Raw genomic sequence first — 25,120 nt, 5'->3', positions numbered from 1 at the left:
TTTGAATTACTATCCTACTATTACAGCAGTTAATTCTGTAGAGTAAACAGACAATTTGTCAATTAATCTTAAACTTATTTTTGTCTTAAACCTTGGAATGTATACTACTATGCCTACTTTTTGTTCGATTGTTCAATAATCTAATTTCAACAATAGGTTCAGCAATATTACGTACTGATACACCATTTAATGTCATGTTAGGACAGATGACTTTATTCTCCAGACCACAATCCTTGACCCACTGTTCATATTTCCATTAAAAAAAAAATATCTCCATTATTTTTATATTCTCAACAATCATTTAAAATTCTGTGTACAATGATTCTTATCTCTATCCTGTAAGTTAACCCAATACATCATAGCAAGCAATCTTTTTAAATCTTTCGTTCATCTTCAGAACACAAATTATGATATTTTGATCAAATCTTTTTGACCCTCCTTAGAGAGCAATGCAATTCAAATGTTCCCAGGCCCAGAAGGATAAGGACATCTTTAAAATAGTCCATGTGACATCAGTGGTTCAACCATTAAGCTACAAGAATACTTTTTGTGCACAAAGAAAACAAAAATAACGACTTTATTCAACAATTCTTCTGCTCCTCGTCCCATTCTCCACCATTATGAAGAGTATCACGACGCATGTGCTGCACCTTGTTTTTGACCAGAGGAATGTATGCGCACGCATCATACTCTCCATAAAGGTGGAGAATACTTGTAGTTTCCTAAAATTATGGTTGAACATCTGAAACCATAGGAAACACTAAATGCACTAATTGATCTTAAATGGTCATCTCATGTATCTGTTTTATGTTATTCTCACTGATTTTTAATATAATTCTCTTTCTTGTCAAATTCAGTGGCGACTTACACAGTTAGTTCGTTAGTAGGTTAATTAATTAAGAGGAACAGTTCCTGAAGAATTGGTTCTCTAAATAAATAAACCACGAAAAAACAGAAAACTTTCATTAAGGTCAGGGTTAGCGGAGTATCAGTACAAATCACTGTCCATACAGACAGTCAGTGATATCTCCTTGTTTGAGTTTTTAATAAGCAATACATCACGTAACTGAGCTGAATATGAATACCTGTGTATTTGATAGTAAGTTTATAATAAGTCATGAGCTGAATTTAATAAGTTAATAGTGAATTAATTATGATATGCCCCCTCAAGTAAAGTCATGACAAAACAATGCATTAACATAGTATAAGTTGATGCTTGTTTATGGGTAGCTAGTAATCATGAGCTCTTTAAAGTAAAGTCATGACACAATGATGCACTTACAAATCATTAACTAAAACATGAATTTATATGCAGTAAGAATGCCATCCTTATTCCTTTAGACCATCAGTAAAAAAAAACGAAGATAAAAATTGTATTTTATTTTATTTATTTTTTTTAAACCTACAAAGACTCAAAAGAAAGTTCAAACATACTGTAGCTAACAAACATACAGCATGTTTACATGTAAAATACGGTGTAGGCTATCCATAAGCTAATGCTAATCAAAGAATATACGATTAAACAAAAATGCAGATATTTACTGTACATAACATCCTTAAAAATTCCAATGCAACACATGTAGGCAAAAGTGCAAAAAAAAAACAAAAACAAACGCATTCAATCGCAAGCAAGACTTTTTACATTTATTTCATTTACATTTATCAGACGCTTTTATCGAAAGCGACTTACAGTGCATTCAGCCTATATGTGTTATGTATTTTCCCTGGGAATTGAATCCATGACCTTTTGCGCTGCTAACGCAATGCTCTACCACTGAGCCACAGGAACTAAACATTTCATGGATCTGTTCTGCTGTTGGTATACAGACAATTCCTCAGTTTGTACAAAAAAGTGATTAATTGTGAATAAAGCATTCAATTAACCATAGAAGTTCAACCTGAATCCACTATTTGTAATGGGAATTGGTCAATCAAAAAAAAACAACAACAACAACAAAACATAACACCTGATAGAACAACCCACCTTTTGACATGCAATCACTACAAATAACAGAAAAGAAAGTGGCTGTTATTCCACAAAGTAAAGAAGTTTTTCATTTAGATAGCCCAGTGACTAAAGTATATGGGCGAAAAACCCTATCGCTTTTAATTAGATTTCTTTATTTTGCTTTTGAGATAACAGATCACAAATTGCCACTGAGGAGTAATCTCCCAAATTCTGAAATGAAAACCCAGGGTAGAGGGGCTGAGTAAATGTGGTCTGGATTCTGTGCAGGAGGGTCATTTTGTCAGAGACATTGTAAAAGGAAATCGTTCCTGCTTCTTGATCAAGAAACACTCCAATTTTAGAGACCAAACAAATGCTAGTCTGTTGGTTTTCATGCCATACATTGAGATTAGCTTTTGGAAAGTCACATTTCCAGGATCTATTGTTAGAGCCAAAGATAAAAGTTCCACCTCCTTGACTAATCTGGTCATATGAGAATGCAATATAGCAACCTGTTCCTCCCCACTCAACCTCAAAATAACAGCGTCCAGATAGACTCTCATTACACAACACCTGGTATGTACTTACATATGTTTGGCTAAAAGAAAATGGTGAGGACCTATAGTTACTGTATAGTTCAGAATTATTTCTTGACACAGACTTGTTGTTTACAGAGAGTTGACTGCAGGCTGATGAGTGATTCAGATTCAGATCACAAGAATCTGTTGATAAAAAGAAAATGGAATTAAAAATTCATACCACCAACTAACATAGTTTTGTACAGTGATCGAGAAGTTGCATTGTTCGATTCACTTAGTTTGGTGTGTTTTGATACTGGATGACCAAACTCATATTCATCAATTGATATCTAGCATCTTTAAAAATTTCATTTCAGTTATGCTAGTCATTAATATATTATTAAGGATGAATATAAAGTAAAGACTTTTTCATTCACAAATCAATCTGTTTTTGAATAAATCTTTGAAGTAAACAAATCAGAATATGAATGGAGCACAAAGTTTTATGTTGTTTTCTGATAGAAAAATGTTAAGAAAATGCTAATATATGCATTATGTTGAATTTGTCTCTCACATATAAGGAATTCTTCTCTGGTCTTGGGATGGGATGGCAAATCTGAAAAAAAAAAAAAAAAAAAAAAAAGAATGAACAAAAATGTCGTTGTGCGTTTATCTACTGTAAGTGTTTCTGGTTATAAAAAAAAGCATGTTTGACTTACACTTTGGGACTTTTTCATTGTTCGCCATTATATGGACAACGGGAACTATTGAATGTAAAATGTGTATGACATTACTATGACAATCCTGACAATATTTTGACAATATAATCTACATCTTCAGTTTGTGCTGCACCCCGTTAACGTGTAAAGGAAAGCACGTGCATGGATAGTGGTACTCTCCATAATGGCGGTAACTTGTGGGAGAAAAATTGTTGAATAAAGTCATTACTTTTGTTTTTTGTGCACAAAAATATTCTCCTAGCATTAGGGCTGAACGATATGGACAAAATTTCATATCTCGATTTTCATGCCAGATATCTCGATATTGATACAATACGATATGACTACGTGTTCGGTGAAAACCAAGCATTTCTCAGAAAAATAAAAAGATCATAATACAAAAAAATGTGGAAAGTATAGTTTTATTTTTAAGAACAAGTCATTAACATAAATTACCAAAAAAAAAATTACAAATCAAAACTTTTACTGCAGCTCTGCTTTAACAATAAATAACAAATGCAGCAGCTGGTGGAACATTGAAAGTGCATTGAAGTGCAACAACATTTATATTCTTCAAAAGATCACATAACTGTATGCAGAAAATGCATTTGCTACTAACAGAACAGAGGTAGTTACAGGCAGCACAACTTCTACAGATTCTTTGCCAGGAACACCTAGCTTGTTAACCATGTCTGGCTTCAGACAGGATGTCTATGGAAGAGGTAATAATAATCCTTTCCATTATAATTCGACACGTTTTATTCATATCAGATACACACTGTGTAAGTAACTTCAGTGTTTACTCTATTCTATTCCCAGTTCACCAGCCACTTACTTTTAAGTATTTCGGGAGAAGTGGATGAATTCACGTGTTGTAAACATAGAGGTTGTAAATCCAACAGATCCGATTGAACTGCGTCTGCGGCACAAACTAAGATTGCAGCGCCCATCGCGCATACAGCTCAACTAACGCGATCGTTATAAAGGTGTTTAAAAAACAATATACTTCCACTTGCATGTATTTGACAATCGGAATATCAGATATTTCATGCCATAGCTAACACATTTGTGAATATTCTGAAAAAAAAGGAAAAATGACATAAAAGCAAATCATCATTCATTCAGCGCTGTTGATGCTGCGGTGTGTCACGTGACAAGCAATGACGCGTCACCATGGAAACACCGCCCCCCCCCCCTCACAATATAGTTCCCACGTCCCTGGTAATGTGTGCGCGCTGGCTTTAGCGGTGCATTCAAGGGCACTCGTAAAACTGATGTTTGTTGTGACTGCCAGAGTTGTATGCAGGGCGAGCGCGGAGAGGGGAAATCTATATCGTCTATATCGTTGCTTTTTTCGATAGTAATATCTTGAAAGTTCATATCTAGATATAGATACGATAACGATATATCGTTCAGCCCTACCTAGCATCATAAAATTACGGTTGAACCAATGATGACAAATGAACCATTTTAACAATGTCCTCACTACGTTTCTTACTACGCATCTTAATTTGTGTTCTGAAGATGAACAAAGGGCTTATGGGTTTGGAATGACATGAGAGTGAGTAATTAATGACAGAAATTTCATTTTTGTGTGAACTATCCCTTTAAGCCCATAACTGATCCCATACTGTTTGTGCTATAGACTTGAATGAGACCTGACAGTGTGAAGCTTTCTGAGGCAGAGACATGGATGGTGTACCAACCACATAACAACATGCCAAATACCACATAGTTCACCTTAGAAACTGCATAGCAAGACCCTAGCAATGTGGTGGCAAATTCTGCATGAGTTGAGCAAGATCAACAAGTTAAGCAATCGCCATTCAATCCAGAAAGTGTAAAAAAAAGATCTTAAGATTTATTAAACTTTCTAGTGGTCAATAATATTACCTTTCTCTGATATCCACAGTATGTCTTGTACACATAGATCATCCAGTTGGCTTTTCAGCTCACAGACAACTTTTTCTATTTCCTCAAATGTCAGCTGTTGGCTGATGGAGATGGTGCACAAGTTTGAACATTGGTAGCGGGAAAGAGATGAGAATTTCTACAAGCAGAAAAAAACAAGAAATCAGAAAAAAAAAAAGGTGTATTTGCAATAGAGCTTTTGGTGCCAACCACAGTTCATTTGATGTTTGATGTACTGCATTTTGGATCCAGATCCAGGACAATACAAAAAAGACATAAGTACCCCACCTCCCATCACAACTGGCACTATTAAACCAAACTCTACCAGATGATTACAAAGTCAATCTTGTTACCTGAATGAAATTGATGTTATCCTCTATCAGTGAAAGCTGCCCCAGTTCATCGTGTCTTTCTCTTAGGTCATTGATCTCCTGCTCCAGTGTAAGTATGAGTTTCTCAACTCTGCTTATTTCTGTTTTCTCCTGAGCTCTGATCATCTTTGTTATATCAGCTTGATGTTTCTCCATGGAGCTGATCAGCTCAGTAAACATCTTCTCATTGTGCTCCACTGCTGCCTCTGCAGAGAGCTGTCAGAAGACACATAAAAATAAAAAATAGAATTTCTAACTGTTGTTGGAAGCAGCCCATTGACTGCACCTGGACATAGTTGAAATATTAATGTAGCAACATACTGGTAAAAATACTACATTACATAAACTACAACATGCTAAAATGCACTTACTTTATAAGACTCCATGGCTTGTCTTAGGTCCTTCACCTTGATCTCTCGCTGAAGCATGTCCTCTTGTAGATCATCCTGATTTGACTTCAATTGTTCCTGTGAACAATTAATTTAAGTCATTATAACTTTTCATTGCAAAAAACAGGCAAAATACTAACAATAATATAACTATTATTTTTAACAGTGTTTTTATGTCTTTGAAACAGGTAGGCACACACACACCCCATTCTGATTAATATATTTTTACATTTTTCAAAATTATGTCAGTTTTCTAACTGCTACAAAGTATTACGACTCAGTCACTTTACCTGTATTTTTTGTCTTTCTGCTGCAGGTGAAGTCATGCTATGGTTCTGGTGGTTGATCAAAGCGCACTGTATACATATCAGCTGCTGATCTTGGCAACAGTACAGCTCCAGTAGTTTATCATGTTGGGAGCAGATCTGGTCCAGTAGATGTGGTGAGGCATTGACCAGTTTGTGTCTCCTTAAAGCAGGAGATGTATAATGAGTTTGAATGTGAGATTCACAATAAGAAGCCAAACATGCCAGACAAGACTTGATGGCTTTTAGCTTGGTCTCTGTACAGATGTCACAGTCTACGTCTCCAGACACAGCAAAACTCAGGATAGGAGAGACTGTTCCTGCTTCTAGTGCTTCTCTCTTCAATTTCTCTACAACTTCAGCCAGCACAGTGTTTCTGCTGAGAGCTGGTCTTGGGCTGAACGTCTGCCTGCACTGAGGACAGCTGTAAATGCCCTTCTGATCGTCTTGATCCCAGAATTTATTAAGACAGTTCATACAGAAACTGTGACCACAAGTTGTAGTTACTGGGCACTTCAGAAGATGAAGACAGATCGGACAATTACAAGGATTTTGATCATCAGAAGATTCTGCCATTTTTGTACTTTGACCTTCAGAAGCACTGTAGAAAAACAGTAAGTGATGTATAAGTGATATAATACAGGTAAAATTAATGACTTCAACAAAAGTTTGAAGTGTAGTTTAAACACTGACTTTCATATCTTCATTTTTAATTTATATTTTCATTTGAACATTTTGTTACATTTTTGCATTGAAATGTATACGTGAATATTATTTTATATCTTTTTGTAAATATATATTTTTTAATATTAGCCTATATAATGCAGCTTTTACTCTTGGCTCACGGCCCTCAATCAAGTTTGAATTTTGTCCCTTGGTGGCAAAAGGTTTGTGCACCTCCGCTAACAAAATGAAGGAGGGAACTACAACACATGTTTCCGCGCCTCATAAGACATGTTTGCCAGTAGCCCCTCACTGAAGAACACAAGATTCAGGGGGCGTGGTTGGATCCAGATCCAACTCCTCCCACCTTACGAGACAGAGCCCATTTATGCCACGCCCACACCGACAATCCAACGGTCTCCATTGACTTTCTATTGCGGGAAGCTGCCTCCTTGTCATTTCTGACTTACAACAAAAAAAAAGAGCTACTATGTGACATGGTGTACAGTAAAAAAAAAAAAAAAAACAAGACCGACCCAAAAAACGAGAGTTTTGTACACAAAAGTAGCGCGCAACGTGTCATATTACTCTGAGAACTCCGCCCACTGGAAGGATATTCAAGACCATTCATTATATTTAACCATGTCAGAGGATTATTTCACCACCCTATGTGAATCTAAGAGGAAGAGATATATTAAGAAACTGAATTTTATTGGTCAATGTCAGTGCCCCTTTTCCTAAGCTTTCTTTTATTTGAGAAATGATCCAACTGAATGGCCCAACGTGACATCAACTATTTGTGTCCTAAACGCTCGTTTTTGGGGGGTCGATAACTTAGAAAAACGTTCTGAGTTTTTTCGCTTGTTTACTGTACACCTTTTCCCATAGCAGCTTTTAGGCATAGCTCTGTTTTTTGTTGTAAGTCAGAAATGACAAGGAGGCAGCTTCCCGAGAGTCAATGGAGACCGTTGTATTGTTTTTCCCCCGGCGGGCGTGGTTTTCAGATTTTGTCGCTCTCCGTCTCCACCCCCTGATCCATAAACCTACCCATCTCCACCCCTAATCCTACCAATCTTCATCCCAAGATGTGGATCCAACCACGCCCCCTGGATTTGCCTTGTCACGGTCACCTTTAGGGCAAACCGTGGACGACATGCACTGACATCTGCAGTGCCTCGCAGTTCGCCACTAAAAGCTGTATATTATATGCTACAATAAACAATGTTATAATTATTAGCAGCGTAACATTATTTAAGGGGAAGGGCAAATGATCACGATCTCTAGTATCCCTCCCCCGCGCTGTGCAAAATAAAAATTGCAAGAATTTACAGACCTGATGAATTCTAGATGTTAAAAGAAATTATCTTAAAGGACAACGGCAAACATCTCTAAGCGATAACTTCCTGGATCAGTAAGAAACAAAATAATACATGCTAAAATGTTCATTCTCTAATTGCATGTTGCATCTCTAATTTCAACCATGTTGGACATGCTGTTTTACATGCGCACATTGCTCAGAATTTACCCTTACAACAAGAAATATCATTACTACTTATTTATTCATTGCGTGAATCGCATTACAATATGCATTTAGTGAAAACAAGGTGCTATCTGTTGCAATTTCAGTTGGTGCAAAGTAAACCGTATCCAACACAAGTAGCATCTACAGGCTATTACACTTAACACACACAACTTCCGCAAAAATGATCTAGACAGTTTGCACGTTTGTAAAACTAAAACAAAGAAACAAATAAATAAAGGGTTCAGACATGCTGCAAATAATTACAGAACTATTAAATACACTCTTGCTGCTTCACACACTCACCACCTTTGCACGCAGTTGTAATAGCAGAGAATGAGATCGGTTTCCTTTTTGTTTTTTTGAGAAGAGGGAGGGGTGGATCGATCACGCAAATATTTTTTAAATAATATTATTTTATGATATTATACTAATATTTATATTTTTTATTTAACATCTTCAAAATCCCAATATTATTTTATAATATTAAACTAATATTATAGATTTATATGTTTTTTATTTTAAAAATATTCAAAGTCCCAAGGGCAAAAAAAATCCACCAAAATGAACAAAAAAATTAAAAATAAAACCGGTTCTGTTGCGCTTATGAGTGCCATATCTATTGCCATCAGAAGCGTTTTGATTCGTTACCGCGGAGAACGCCCTCTGACCGTTCCTGTGTAAATACATTTAGCCTACATGAATATTATTGAACATACTGTGTAAATAAAGATAATGCCTTGTCAGATCCAGCTAATGTTCCTCTGCAGCGTAAAGACGGCTTTTGTTGTTGAAATTTTTTGTATTGGTAACTGTTTAATTGTTAAATTTCAGTATTTTACATAAACAACAACACAGATACATAAGGTAATTATAAAATCTGCCCGTGCAAAGATCAAAAATACATCAGGAAATCAATTGTAGAGGTGGGCAGATATCGCCACTAAAAGAAAAGTTCAGATCATAAAAAATGTGGAAATGCACGCTGCACAACACCGCCCTCTTGCGCCATTGAGTGTGTATACATTGTTTGGAACTCTAATTCCAAACTCCCTCCGCGTTCCTGAAGAAATAAATGAATAAACACACTCATACTACATACGTAATTCTTTTAACAATATTCAGAATGAGTATTTCGCGGAACAGGTGACTTGCAGTTCTTTGTTTCCTCCTTTTATGTTGACAGGAACTGTTATCTCACTTGAGTGTGTGTATTGGTGTTGAATATGGATATTCACCATTATAGTTACATTCCTAAACAGCCTGGCAAAAATCTTCTCATTAGCAAAACCAATCAATATTCCCTCCCTCAGCTCATTTTATCACCTTTCTCACGATCTCAGGAAATCCTGTCTCTCCCATATGCTGAAGCTTCCCATGTTAACACACAGTCTCTCCCATCAGGCCCTATGGCAAATCAGCTCTGTTTTCTCACGTGTGACTGTGAAAGGTCAGAGTAATAGGTTCTAGAGCAGTGAAAAAGAGCTTACGGGAAAGACAGAAGTGTTGTGGAGAAGAGGTGAGTGGACCGTGTTCATTTCAATCAGGGTCTGTGGTTATTGAGCAAAGCTCCATACAGATTTCCTCCCAAAGGATGCAGAACCATCATATACCATAAGAATCAGAGGCTAAATATTTAAATACATAGAGAAACTGTGTAGTCTCTGTATCCAGCATGTAAAACAAAAGAGAATATGTAATAAAAGGTTTTGTTGTTGCTGTTGTTACAGAGTTCCCTTCCTCTCAGAGCGTTTACTAGCCTTGAAGGCTAGCAAATTCCCCGCCATCACATCCAGTAAATATAGATGACCTTAAGAACTTCAACTCCCAGCAGCCCTTGCCCTGCAGAGATGAGAGTGAGGTCACTTCTAGGGTCTCATCCAGTGGGATCATACAATTACTAATGCTCATGTTTCTATGCCAACCAAAACATAACAGCCTGGAGCTCATGAACCTAAAAACAGATGCTCAGCTCTTTCATTGCCTTATTTCCCAGAAAGCTTTGCCCAAAGGCAGTGAAGATAGCCTGTCTTAGGTCATAGTGTCGAAGGACTCAGACAGACCGATCATAACAAATAAAAATACAAATATAGAGTAATCACGCTGAAAAATAAAGACAGAAGATGTAATGCATAATGATTATTCTTTATTTCTTTGCCCGTAAATACTGTTTAGGTTTACTGAACTCATTTTGAGTCTTGTTTTATTGTCGCAATTACCGTTTCAAGACCAAACCAATTGACTCCAAATGAAACTAGCTCTAATAGTATGCAGAACAGGATGTGATTAAACTTTAAGATCAAAATAAAACTATAAATGTGTCCAGTTTTTAAAATCCAGATGAATTGCATACTAAAGATTTGTATTATACATGCAAGAATACACCAAGACATCAAGTAATTATCAATTGTTGATGCCAATACAGAGGTTTGGGCTATATATTTTAATCAGAACAGCTCGAGGTTGCTGTTCAACTTGAGCTAAACAATCCAAGCTAAAGTCAGTATTTTTATATGTATTTTTTTAACATTTATCAGATTTGGAATGATTTGGTTTTGCATCAGTAATATCTGTTGTGTGTATCGTGGCATGGCTCATAGAAGAAACCCTTCAAATACTTTTCTAACAGAAGGAAATAATATTTTACTCGTATCTTTTGGTCTGGAAGAGAACAAACTATAAATAAAGTAAATTGTTCTCAAAGAGCACTAACCATACTGAGAATTCAGATACAAGTAGTACAACTAAAACACTGTTTTCTTCCTCATTAATAGACCAATATTAAACTATCAATCCATTATTTCTTTAACATCAGTCCATTTCAAAAAAATCTAACACTGTAAACATTTTTGTTTGAAAAAAAAAAAAAACAATATATATATATATATATATATATATATATATATATATATATATATATATATATACATATATATTGCATTTATATATCCATGTCTCCATATTAAATCAGAAAAACATCAACCATCAAATTTAAAAATAATTATATTCTAATTAGAGTATCATTTAAACATTATACTAAGAAAAAAAAATACAATTCAATAACCGAACTGGAAAATCCACCAGACCAGTAAGTAATTTTATAATAATAATAATAAAGGTACTAGAAAACCAGCCAAGCAGCAGAACAAAATTGAATACTGTTACTAATCATATTTTACACCTCTAATCCATTCTAACTGAATACTGAGCAGATAAAGCTACATCTGGTTTAAATAATAACACTTTGGCTCTGAAAATCATCACAATACTATTCTAGGCCTGTATACTGCAGTATTTAAAGGCACGTGTACATGCACAGATTTGTCCGCACAGAGTCCTGAGCCTCGTGTGGGCTAATCGCTTTAGATGTGCAAGATCATATGTCATCATTAGCCTAAAACACACAGTAATGCAGTTAGCAGCTAGCAGGCTTACACACTCCAGAGAGAGAATCATCACTCTCAATCACCACACAACACACACATCCATTTACTCTCATTCTCCTGTTTGTGTGCTGTGAGTTTAAATGGTGTTTAAGTTACTTGGTGCATATGAGCTCAGAATACACACCTATGAAAAAGCAAGAATGTGGGATCTTTGTTCTTGTTTAACTGTAGTTTTCCATCCTCTGTAGTGTGTAAAGTTAACTTTTTTCTCATCTTGCAAACATAAGCACAGACAATAGAGGTAATGAGATGGAGGTTGCATGTGTGTTTTGGGGTCAGAATAAGAGCAGGGTAAGCGTTAGTGTGTCCTCTCCACTGGTGCTCCCACAGCCACTCTGGATTCAGAAGCCATCATCATCATCCACTTCACAGCCGTAATCTGTGGACACGAAAGAAGAGGAATACGGAACGGTTGGGACAAAACTTAACACTCTTTTCTGAACTATAGAACTCAGACAAAGAGCATAAAATTAAGATGTTTTTGTCAAAAGAAGCAAATGTTTTCAACCAGGAGTCTGAGAGGATTATATATAAATAGGTTCGTAAATATTTAAAATGTAACATTTTTGATTAACATTAGCTAATGATCTGTTAAGCACATAAAACAGTAAAGGTAATGTTCTTAATGAAAAACAACATTAATACAAAATGTAATGCAGAACATCTAGCTTTTTTATATTGAAAGACTATTGGGTCAGAAAAGGATGAAAGCCTCTAAAGCAATGTTGTTGTTATTAATTAAAACTATTTTTGTTAATTAGAATAAAGCTGAAATAAAATATAAATATTAGATAACTTTTAACAAATGAAAATTAGAGATGTCATGTTGGCAACTAACAGAAAAAATGAGCTTAAACACTAAAATTGCTAAAGCTTAAATTAGAATAAAGCTAAATTCAAACATTTTAAGTAAAAAGAACAAAAAAGACAACAGTACAAAATTACGAAAGATAAAATTAAAATGAAAATTGAAATAAAAATAATTAAAACTGAAAAACCGAAATTGACAATTGAAAACAATATTATTAAAACACTATACTAGTGTATAAATAATACTAAAATACCACTGGTCTAAAAGGAATACACCCTTTATGAAATGTTAAAAATTGATCCTAAAGGTGAAGGTCAGACTTTATTGCATCACTTACCAGTGCCGCCCATTAACTGCATGGCACTGACACAGTGTTCTTCCTCCTCATCCTCCTCTTCTTCTTCTGCAGGCTCTTCGTACGCCACCGGTCCGCTCTCCACAACTACAGCATTCTGGGACGGGGCAGCAGGAGTGGCCACTGGGGCGTCAAACCCTTTCTGAAGGTAGAGAAGGAAAGACAAAGTCAACATGAGATGGCATTCCCAGCTCATCTTGTGTCCATCATCCACCGTTTTTCCAAGTGAAACAGGATATTCAGTGAGCTGTAAAAATGTTGTGTGGAGTTGACTGACTGGACAGTGAAAAGACAAAGTGGTTAGTTGGGGAGGGTTTGAAAAATAAGAAGTCAGTCAAAAAGGAATGTGTTTTCAGAGGCAGAGCAATTATAGAGTAATTTCTTACTGAGGCTGTTTATTACCATGAAGTTGCTTTGAAACAATCTGTACTGTATAAAGTACACATCATCATAAATTAAAGATGGCTTAAGAGCAAGATATTTAAGTGACTGAACAATTATGAATGTTTACTTTTTTGGATATCGAGCATCAATGAATTGCGCACAATAAGATAAAGCTGTGTATTAATAAAGTCATTAGGGTCAACTTGGATTTGGTGACTTCAACACACACCCGAAACACCCTTTACTAACTCTGACTTTGTGCTAACACTTCTCATCACAGGTTAGCTTAAGATTGAGCAATAGTTTACCTTGTTAGTGAATTTACAAATGGTTTACTTTCCCAAGGTACAAAGGGAATACCATCAATCACAAAGCTTCATTTCCCATTGCCAAGTGATGGCAAGAAGTTATCTAGTTACCTGAGTATTGACCCCTGGAGGTAGTTTTTTTGCCATGGGTTCAAAAAATTATGTATTGATTATGTATTCTCACACAGAATAAGTAGTAGTATAAATATAACTAGTAGAAGAAAAAACAGAGACCAAGATAAGACAGACAGACTGACTTAATAACATAGAAAAACAAGAGAGAGGAGAAAAGATCAAGGACTCTAACATACAGAAAGATGAAGCATCATGGAAGACACAGCCGGAGGGAGTGACGGCCACTCAAGAGTTTCAGCGGTCTACGGACCAGAACGACAGCAAGGGATCAGTAGGATTCGAGAGAAAAGAGCATGTGTCATCAAGGCCTCCTCAGAGTCAAGATGTCAGCGGCCCACTTTCCACTGCAGTCCGAGGCGGTACATTAGTATAAGATATGCCACCTTTGAGTATCGGCTCAGAGTTAGACTGCTGATCTAGAAGCAGCTTGGTGGATCAAAATAATTCTTTTAATTTAGTTTCTAGGTCAACTTAATGCAGTTTTCCTGCACCAGAGAAAAACTAAGTGAAGCTCTGGGCCAGAGGGCCATTTGAGGGTTAAGGAAAAGTGGTTTAATATATCCAGAGACCTGCCAAGGATGTGCTAGTAGGAAGGACGGTGATTTAAATTCACTCACCTGATCGAGGGCCAGCTTCTTAGAGGGCTGCGCACACACTAGGGGCTGTAACCTTGGAGACAGCAAGACAGAAAGAGAGACAGGGAAAAGACATATAGGATGACAAGATCATTAAAAGAACATGGCTTATTTTTCAAAAGCTGTTCAGGGATTTTTTTTTTTCTAAATCAAAAGTTGACACTGAGAAACAAGGTCAAAAATTATGTACTATCCAGTCCTATAAACTCAATATTTACATCAGCTCTACTCTTTTCAATTCACTACACTGCTTAAATCACTGACTTATTATAATGCAAATCTTGACACATTATTTAAATGAATTCCCTAAATGTACGTAATTTAAATTCTATCAACCCAGAAAAGCATACAGACCAGAGAGACTCTTAACAGCCCCTGATTCACAATGAAATGTCACTCTGTATATTTAATAAAAATGTATTCACAGTTTTTTTTTTTCAAAACCAAAATGCATGAAGAACAACAACATTTGTGAGTCTAGCACATTTTCATTGTTGGTGGCAGACATGGACAAGTCCCGTCTTGAATTGCACTCTACCTCAAATCTCTCACTGTAAAATTCCCAGTGGAATAAACATGGCAGCTCGAGTGACAACAGGAGGGCGAGATCGAGAGACAGACAGAGAAAGAGGGGGCAGGACAAGCACAGAAGAATCCAGAGATGCAGTTACGATCTCAGTATTTGCAAGTCAACGTGCAGTGGCACAGTTCGAATAATAAGTTTACTCATTATTCCACGAATGTAAGATATGTTAATGAGGTATGGATATGATGCACTAAACCCGCAGCATAAATAACGCTAATCAGAATCATATGATTCTCCTGATAATACATCTGAATATGCAGAAGAGATTCAGCACTCATGGGAGCAGTTCTCATTATATAACCACAAGCCATCCAGAATCTACTAAAGCACACATAATAAAGATAGAAAGAATGACAAAAAGGAGAGAAAGCAGGATAGAATGTCAAAAAGATGGAGAGAAAAATGAATAAAACAAAGAAACGACAAAAAGAAGAATAGAAAAGGAAAAAAAGAAAGAAAGAACATAAAAAATAAAAAAAGAAAAAAAAATAAAAGAAAGCAGGATAGAATGTCAAAAAGATGGAGAGAAAAATGAATAAAACAATAGAAAGGACAGAATGGACAGAGTGATTGAAAGAAGGATAAAAATGGATTGAAACATGAATAAAGAAGGATAGAAAGACAAAAAGGAGAATAGAAGGGTGGATAGGACAGAAAGATGACAGAATGACAGAAAGGAGGATAGAAAGATGGACAGAAGGATATAAAGATCAACAGAATGATAGAAATTATATAATGAATTACAGAAAGAAAGATGGGAAAAGAAGTGTTAAAAGATGATAGAAAGAAGGATAAAAATGGTTTGAACAACATGAAAGTAAACAAATAAGGAAAGAAAGAAGGACAGAATGACAGAAAGAAGTGAACTGAATATGGACAGAAGGAGAACAAAACAAAAGAAAAGACAGAAAGAAAGAACAAGGATATAACAAAAGATAAAAGAAAAAGAAAGAAAGAGAACAAGACAAAACTATAGACAGAAGGACGGAAAGATGGATGAAACGAAAGGGTAGAATGACAGAATGAAGGAGATAAAAATGAATTTGATGATAAAATGATAGAAAAGAAGAATGAAAAGATGGACAGAACGATAGAAATGATTGAATGAAAGAAAGAAGGATAAAATGATAGAAAGATGGATAGAAAGATAAAAAAAACAGATCGATAGACAGAAGGATAGAGTGATAGAATGTTAAACACTGATAAATAGAATGATAGAACGATATATAGAACGATAGATGGATAGATTCCTTCAGATTCTCAGTCAGTAAGACAGGCATGCATGGCTGACAATCCTTCACAGCCCAGCATGCGAGTGTCCTATTGATGTTACAGTGCATTCTGGGATGGGGAGCGGTGCGGTATTTGGCATGAAAACAAGCAGTCAGAGCCAAAACACAGCAACAACATTCTATTCCTGAGAAACAGTCTGTTCCACACACACACACAGATTCACATGTGCGTCAAGGGCTGATAAACGGTTCACATCACTGAGTGGGTCAGTTATTCAAACACAGAGCACAACAATAATGATTAGGGGTGGGATTCAGGGACCTGCTGATGCTGTGTATTGATATCTGGGTCACAATACAATAATATTGTACTTATTTGTGACAGTTATTCAAAACTGATATGTACCGCTACTCGATTTTCTTCTGAGAAACCTTGGTGCTAACCTTAGGAGTATGTTCCTTCAATAGCTCCAATTTTCTTTTTTCAAGATCAAAAAGATTTGAGAATAATACTGTGAGATTGTAATACTGTTTCATATCTATTTTTTCCCTCTCACCATTAGTAATGATGTGCGCATGACCTCATTCCAAAGTCTCTGGTTTGTGGTTGCGATGACTCTATTGCTTCCTCACAGAACATCATAAACCGTTCAGCATTTACTCTGACCTTCTGCATCATGCTGCTCTCAGTATATGACTAAATGGTTGGTGTCAACAGGGGCATTTATTTTATCAAGCTGAAGGTGTATGACACCAGGCTGACACTATTACCGCTGAGTGCATGAAAGCATGAGCAAACACTGCCCAAGAAGTAGGTGTCTTCATCTCAGAAGCATGCTTTGGTTCAAGGCAAAGATAAGGGTCTCTCTTTTCCTCAAGGATGACAAAAACGTCCTCTCGTATTTGAGTCAATTCAGCCTTGAGAAAAACCCAACTTTCTTTGATCTCGCAGACAGCTCACCTCTCCATCTCTCTCCCTCTCTAGAGATGCAGGTTTTCTGCAAGTAAGCTGATTAAGAAAGAAACTTTGAGCCGACAGCAGAAAGATTCTCAGAGGAAGTGAGACAGAAGCAAGAGAAAGAAAGGAAAAAAATGGGAAGAGAATCTCTAACAGCAGTCTGAGAGAACGAGAGGGGAGAAAGTTTAATTACCAGATGTGTGATGGTGTGAGATGGCGATTTCTGGCACTCCAGGTGTGAATGTCTAACATGAGATGGTCTCATGTATGGATACAGAGGAAGTGTTGGAAGAACAAATGAGCAGGGGACTGCAAAAATGAGCATAATCCATCTCAGGTTCACACAAAGCCTTACCTCCAACTCTAATGAAAACCTTTTCATTTCAGCCAAAAAAATGAACAATGTCTCACACAAACACTCATACTTTCTGTTATCTCCACGGTGCCATATAAATGCTGAGCTGTGGGTATTTGAGAGGACAAGAAAATGACCAGAAAAGGTGGGAGGAGAGCAAGGGAGAGGGGGTTAAAACAGCAGGGGGCAATTATACAGGCTATTTCTGGACAACAGAGTGAGAGAAAGTGAGAGACTTATTAAATTTAAGGTTCAGAAGCACGGAGGGACGAACAGACCAGCAGATGGGTAGATGTTCAGGTAATTGCGGGATGTCGTGCTCTAAAAAACAGCAGAGAGGCAGGAAAGGGAGGTTGCATGTCTTTGTGTGTGTGTCCGTGTATAACACTACACAATACCTCAGTGTATCACAGAGGGTGGACTGAACGGAATACAATGGCTTTACTGTCAGCAGAACATCATGCATGCACGCACGCACGCACACACACACACACACACACACACACACACGCACACACACACACACACACACAGTGAACTACACTAATTTGAGTTTCTGTGATAAATTCAGGTTCAGCTGAAATAGCACTGGAAACCTCTTAAGAGAGCTTGAAAAAAAAACGAGTTAGGGTTGTGAAATATACTGAAAAGTCAAAGTGTATTTTTAATGACTTTGCTGGCAATACAAAAATAAGATTAAAATGTTCTTATTTAGCCATTATGTTTCCTAATCAGAGTTCTGTAAATTAAACTGTCTATTTCAGTGAACTCTAATTCAATGCTTAGTTTGTTAAAAATGTTCATGAAAGCCTCTGTGTGATGTTTCATTTATTAAATGTTTTAAAAACACGTGAATATTCTTTTTTTACACACACCTACCTTTCCAGATGTTTTTCAGAGCAACATTAATTATATCCTTTATACATTAAATATGTATTATATCTTTCAGAAAAATATTCAGTATATCTTTTATATGTTAAATATTGTTCAATACATAAAAACAATATTAAATTTTTTCCCCAGCTTTTTTTAATAGCTATATTGCCCACCTGCAGAATGAGTCTATAAATGAATGAATAAAAAAATGAAAAAGGAAGGAAAGGTCATCTCTGTAAACGGCAAGTCACTGAATAATACAGACACTCACGTCCAGGTAGACTCCATTCAGTAAAGACTGTAGGCTGTTATGAGTGAGAAAAACTGAGAAAGAGAGAGTGAGATTGGCATGGTAACAGTGTAATGGCTTTTAAAAGGATGTTCAGATTGCTCACCTTTCCATTCAGAAAAAAAACAAAACATAAAAGCTACTTTCAGAATGAATGATTCAACAGATCTATCCTGTTCACTTCAAGAATTCATTCAACAAGAAAAACACTACACACAGATAAAACTGGCCACTCAAAGAGAGAGAAGAGAGAGAGAAAAAAGAGAGAGTTGCTCATTGTTCCATGATAGTGGCCTCACTGTGTCAGAGACATACTGAAGGTGGAGCACATTTTCTGTGCAGGGCCACCAAGAGCCTCTCCTTAAAGAGAGAATATATCCATGACTAATGACAACCTAGAAGAGCACTCAGCCAAAAACTAACAGCATGAATGGAAATGAGTACACGGTAGTACAACACACACATTTTCTTCAAAAAGGAGGGTACCAGGGAGTGGGTCGCAGTGGGGCCTCACTTTAAATACGTGCTCTAAACTTTAATGTGTTCCATACCAGCATTAAGAGACTAAATGTAGAGCAGAAGGGGGCTATTCTGACTGACCATATGCATGGGACTTTCTCTCTCTCACATACACACCCACGGTTAATTTAGCCCAGACTGGGCTATTCTTAACAGACCTGCCCTGTACTCAAGGGCACAAAAGGGTAAAGGATATTTAAAAAAAAAAAGGGAGAAACAAACATAAGAACCTTTCACTCTTGCAGCCTCACCCACAAAGCTCTAGGGACTCTCCATCTGAGGGTCATGAGAGAGATCCTGGTTAGCTTTTCCAAGAAAACTGATCTAACAGCTCTGCATTAAAAATTCACACATATGGGAATTTACAATTTCGATGAGGATTTCTTCTCTTATCTAGCAGATTATACTGCCACGAGAAGTGTTGCTTTATCAGATGACAATACAACGGTACTTAGATATGTACTGTGATCCTGAATGATTAAACTGTTCATACAACACAGTTTTTACATGGTACTTCAAAAATACCATGGTATTCCCATCACAGCAGTAGAGGTCTGAAAAAATGGAAAGCGACATAACGAATCTATCTTTTTGAGCACCAAAAACCATGGTAATACCATAATATTATTTGTAGTTATAACAATATGCTACATTAGCGACAGAAACCAGCATCAGCAGGACAGATTCACCAGTATAACCATAAAAACATGTGATCTGCATGACATGCTTGACTAATGCAGCATGCAAAACATCAAAGCAGAAAGCATTATAGCATAATAGGCTAATTTTATTAGACTGCTTGCTGTTACTAAGCTGAAGCAAATCTTACATTTTTCTTTAACCCAACTATTTCAATGATTTATGAAATGCAGACTCTGTCTAGCAGATGCACATTGTTTAAATGGTGAAAACACAAAACGTTTTATTTTGAAATGATATAAAGATATAATAATTACAGTTACAGTCTTGTACCCTGCCATTGTGTATCCATAGGTCTATAGTTAGCATAGAGAAGAAAAAGACCTGAGTTGGTTATAGGAAAGGGTCCAAAAAAGGGGTGTGGGCAAACAAATAAAAATCAGGGCGTATCAATAGGGGAGGATCTGTTTTTAGACTGTACACATCAACACTCAAAGACACAGGAGAGAATGAACATTCACAACATTTTTGTTGTATTAAAGTAAACCATTTTCTGTACACACAAAATCTCCCCATTCCAAGTTATCTGTCTGTCTCGTAATGTTGCATAATGTAGAACTATCAAAGCCAATCAGAATATATTTGAGTGTGTTTTTGGACAATAAAGATTTCTCTGTGGGGGTGCTTAAAATAAAACTTTTTACATAACAGAGATTTTTTTGCATCATTCTTGGGTAGGATGTGGGGTTACGACTGTGATGGTGGGATTTTTCTAGGACAGATGCCGAGTTATGTAGTATAACGGATTTTTTAGAACAGAATTTGTAATTGAAGGTGTGTAGGCAAAAAAAATAAAAAATACAAAAAGCAGGGAGTGAGAGAAAAACAGAAATAAATTGAGACAGGACAACAGTTCTCCTACAGTTCCATACCATACCTCTTGCCAAAGCTGCTGATCATTTTCCCAATCTTGGGTGAAGTCAGTTGTGGTTTCCGTTGGCGGGCCGTGGGGGTTCTTTTGGCTCCAGCAGAAGATTCATCAGTCTGGCGAGTGGGACTTTTTGGGCTGGATTTGTTCAAGTCTTTCAGAACATCGTAGTTTATTTTAGTGGAGATGCGTTTCTGCTCCAACATCTTTTCAATGGCTTCATCTGCAGTGCTGGCATTAATGGGCTCACGCCTCCGTGCCTTTTTTCTAGGCTTTGAGACAACATAAAAATAAGAAGGTAAACACATGAACATTTGAGACCCTGACAACTGCACCTGCATTTACAAAGGGGCTTTTTTACCTTCCGCTCTTTATATGTACCCTCCTCCTTCTCCTTTGCTATTCTCTCCTCCTTTTCTGAAGATAAACAAAAAAGTGTTTGTTCTAACAAAAGTGTTCAAAACTCAATTTAAATGAATCTGTCATGGGTAAAATGAACAAATTGGAAATTTCGATCTCTTCCACCTTTCTGTTCTTTGAGGTAGTCTGCATTTTGAAGCATCCACAGTTCAGTCTTTACCTTAACTTCCTTCTCATTAAGGATATACTAAGAGGAAAAAAAGAGAAACAATACATAATCCCTTACGTCATGGTGGATGAGCTGAAGAGACAGTAAATCGCAACATATCCAATTCACCTCTATTCTAATACAATTCCATTATTCAGTTTTGGATGTGAAATCCATCTCAGATTTTAGGTTTGTAGAACCACAATTCTCTCAACAGACAAGACTTCAAACATGAGCTAATGTAACTCTGTATTTACTTTTAAAGCAAATTACCATGTTGTTACCATAGTGAGGTCAAAACTCACCCGATCGATCTCATCCTCGTCAATACCGCTCAGATCTAGCTCACCGTTTTCTGCCTCCACATCTGATGGAGAAACACAAAGACTGTTCCTAAATATTTAAGATTTTATTTGTAGACATAAGAACATCACAAGTCTGAATAAATTTGTGCACAGACACTTCCCTGTTTAATTATCATATGATCATATTAGTTTTTTTTTTCTTCAACCCATAAGTAAAATATAAAATACAAACAAACAAAATAAAAAAAATAAAAAAAAAATAAATAAAAATAAATTAAAATAAATTAAATTAAAATAAAATATAAAATAAAAGAAAATAAAATAAAAGAAAATAAAATAAAATATTTGTGTTGTGAATCTCATTCAGACTGCTTTGGCAAAAGAAAAACAAAAAGAGTCTCACTTTGTGTTTTCTCCACATGATTAAAGTGTATTCAGTGTTTCACTTTCCTAAGGAGAAACACATGCTGATTATGCATTATAGCATTTATATTTTTGCTGCTATTCAAAAAACAGTTCTCTGAGCCAGTTGTTCAATTAGGTTAGTGGATATATACAGAAAATCCCACTGCAGTCCAACCTTAAAACCTTCACATAAAATGTCCCTTAGCAAAACCACGTGGCAAAACAAACTTGAATACATGTGTGTTTTTCTGTGGTTTCTGCCCTGTAGCAAATCTTACTGGATAGTCCACTGGGGCTGCTGGCATCATTATAACAGTGGCTCTACAGTAGCAACTTCCAGGGTTATTCTCCCTCTGCCTTCTGTCTTTTTCCTCTTTTCCAGGTCCAGCTCCTCCCTTCTCCCAACTTTACTCTTTTCTTTCTGCCTGGAGATTGCTGGCAACGCTTCAGAAGTTTGCCTTATAGAGCATCCCTCTCTCTCTCATGTGTTGTATTGGGGAAGGGGTTAGGGGGGAAAAGCACAGAAAGAGAAGAAATTCTGGTTTTCTTGCTTCTGAACGGGGGCCCTCAATGCCAGCAAATCCCGTGAGTCAAGAAACCTGACCTCCTCTTACTGCTCACATCTGAACACGCACAGACAAAACACATTTAAACCAACACACACAGAGAGTCCTCCAATACCGCACATCAAAACACACTGTGCACTGAGTCACATCTGTGTGATGTGGTGAGAGCGTGAATAGCAGAGATTAGTTACAACAGGCGAAATAAAACCACACCAGAGAGAGACTACCAGGTGCAGCTGGATTCAAGAAAAGAGAAGATGAATAAAGAAAGCCAAACTGTAATAAAACCAGCAGTGCAGTCTCTCTTTGCCATTAGGCCCAACTTTGTGTTCAAATGTTGTTTTTTGTCCCGTCTGTTTTCATTTACTTAGGACATAACCAACTGTGTGTAGCTTGCCAGGAAAAGCATTTTCACTAAAAATAGCATTTAAAGTGTTTACATGCGCAGCCGCACTACCTGAAGACATATGCATATGCATGAGTGGTTGACAGCAGCTGCTTGTCAGTCAGACAGCACTTAGGGACTTATACTGCTAAATATACCTGTAGAAAACTGGTAGTGATACTTTTTGTTCAATATCGACATGGTAATGAGTACTGCCACTTAAAGGGATAGTCCACCCAAAAATTTAACTTCTGTCCTTATTTACTCACCCTCATGTTAATCAAAAAACAGTACTGGTTTTTCTTTAGTGTCTTTTGCTTATAAATAAATCAGGACTGAAGGATTCAAACTTCAAAAAGGACGCAAAAGCACCATGAATATAGCCTATATAACTTGTGCACTATATTTAAATTCTTCAAGTTACATGATATTAATAGTAATATGATGCTGAATATAAAGTCAGCATGAAACCGAAATTGCGATCGTGTTTTCTTCATTATTGTTATGCATTTCTGAGTGAAATGGCTTCTCAAACTAGAAAAAAAGCAGGGTGGGACTTGATTTTGTCAGTCGAAAGTGATTGGGTTGATGGATTGGGTTATGTGCTAAGGGCACATGAAGATTATAAAAGCTAAAAAAAATAATGATGCACTCAATTTGTTTTAATAAATACTGCAACAGTCCATAAAAACATACAATTGTTAATTTGAATTTCATTATGACAGTAGTCAACATTAATTCTAGAACTGGATCAGTCCAATTTGTGAATGAATCGTTCAGACTGTTTTTGTGAACCAGATCAATTGATTCAATTGAAAGATCTGCTATAAAAGAACAATTTATTCACACACTGGACACCACTAGGGCAGAGAGCGGGGTTAAGATTTTAAAAGAATATTGGCTAATTTCAGTCCATTCTTTGCACAAAATTATCATACAGCTTCAGAACACTTTAAATATAGTTGCTTTTATGGTGCTTTTTCAAGTTGTTTTAAAGCAAAAAGTCTGAATATAATCTCCAAAATGTATAATTTTGTATTGCACAGAAGAAATAAAGTCACATGGATAAGTAAACAATAACAATTTTCATTTGTGAGTGAACTGTCCTTTTAACCTCACCTGAAAATCACAGAGGTAATAAAAAAAACCCTGAGAAGCAGAAAAAAGGAGCCAAGTTCAACAAAATTACAGAGAAGAGAAACAACAAATGACAGACTCCACCAAACACTAATCATTCTCCCTCTTCATCTATTCCCCTGTTCAAATCTAAAAATGTCTCCATCCTGAGGCTAAATTTCTGAATGATGTTGTCCACCTAGACATTAGCGTTTCCGCGTGCCTTCAGAAAGAGTTCAAAGCCCCCCCTTCATCTCCAGAGGTTTCACTGACACCAACACCTGTTCAGCGTCAAGCACGGTGTCTGATTAAAGACGTACTGATATTTCTAGATATCACCAGACGGACACATCCTTTCTTTCTCTCCCTGGACAATTCTCACTCTTCAGGACAAGCAGAAGCTCACCAAACGTAATCATCTGATAACGTCACTCAAACTGACTGGTGGGTCAGAAGAACAAGTGCTGAAGCCCAGGGAAAGGAAAAGACACACAATGGAGATGCAGAGATATGGAATGAGAGAGGAAGGGGGGTTTCTTCTGGAGGCAAAGAGGGCAGGCAGGCCCATTAAAAACTGACCCCTTCTTACCCCTGTGACTTCCCCAGGGAAACCCCTCGCCCACTCACACACCTGCTACAACTGTCTATATCGCCCAGAGGCTGGAAAGAGTGAACGAGAGAGAGAAAATGTCAAGAGAAAATATATGCATGTGCTTTTTCACACTCTACTGTACATCCACAGAGCAAAAAGGGGGGAGGGCTGGACATATTTTTATACAATAAAATGGAAATGTAACAGCAGAGAGTAGAAGACAGGAAAAAATTTGAACAGACTTTATTCATGAGATTTCCCATTCCCACATGTTCTGTTGCTCTTCAGGTGTTAAATCTAGACAGCAAAACAGCCTCACGGGGGTCCGCACACAGATTTTTCTGTCAGTGTATGTTAACGGAACAGTGAACGTGTCTATAATGT

At 36.7% G+C, this 25,120-nt stretch overlaps 2 protein-coding genes across 4 annotated transcripts in view; both read right to left on the bottom strand.

The window, feature by feature from the left end:
- Positions 1-1,365: 1,365 nt before the first annotated feature.
- On the bottom strand, positions 1,366-8,836 carry LOC109045842 (E3 ubiquitin/ISG15 ligase TRIM25-like). Of its 3 annotated transcripts, none has more exons than XM_019063648.2 (8): positions 8,653-8,836; positions 6,147-6,762; positions 5,839-5,934; positions 5,450-5,683; positions 5,079-5,235; positions 3,186-3,230; positions 3,041-3,082; positions 1,366-2,670 (listed from the first exon to the last, which is right to left on the bottom strand). In XM_019063648.2, exons 2-8 carry the CDS (start codon positions 6,735-6,737, stop codon positions 2,111-2,113), a joined length of 1,725 nt encoding a protein of 574 aa, XP_018919193.1. In that variant the 5' UTR covers positions 6,738-6,762; positions 8,653-8,836; the 3' UTR covers positions 1,366-2,110. The 3 variants fall into 3 exon arrangements, with proteins under 3 accessions (XP_018919193.1, XP_018919192.1, XP_018919195.1); XM_019063647.2 differs by having other exon boundaries at positions 8,650-8,830; XM_019063650.2 differs by lacking the exon at positions 3,186-3,230 and having other exon boundaries at positions 8,650-8,831.
- A 1,633-nt stretch (positions 8,837-10,469) lies between these two features.
- brf1a (BRF1 RNA polymerase III transcription initiation factor subunit a) overlaps positions 10,470-25,120 on the bottom strand; it is a 40,329-nt gene continuing 25,678 nt past the window's right edge. The window contains exons 13-19 of the mRNA XM_042737275.1: positions 21,673-21,734; positions 21,325-21,406; positions 21,161-21,216; positions 20,809-21,071; positions 14,400-14,451; positions 12,938-13,097; positions 10,470-12,168 (exon numbers count right to left, since the gene is read on the bottom strand). Of these exons, the coding sequence (XP_042593209.1) occupies positions 12,131-12,168; positions 12,938-13,097; positions 14,400-14,451; positions 20,809-21,071; positions 21,161-21,216; positions 21,325-21,406; positions 21,673-21,734 (713 nt within the window). The 3' untranslated portion in view covers positions 10,470-12,130. The remainder of the gene's footprint in view (positions 12,169-12,937; positions 13,098-14,399; positions 14,452-20,808; positions 21,072-21,160; positions 21,217-21,324; positions 21,407-21,672; positions 21,735-25,120) is intronic.

Source organism: Cyprinus carpio, chromosome B13 (assembly GCF_018340385.1).
Source record: "Cyprinus carpio isolate SPL01 chromosome B13, ASM1834038v1, whole genome shotgun sequence".
NCBI lineage: Eukaryota > Metazoa > Chordata > Actinopteri > Cypriniformes > Cyprinidae > Cyprinus > Cyprinus carpio.
The sequence above is the reverse complement of the archived record's forward strand: the minus strand, read 5'-3'. Positions and strand labels throughout refer to the sequence as shown.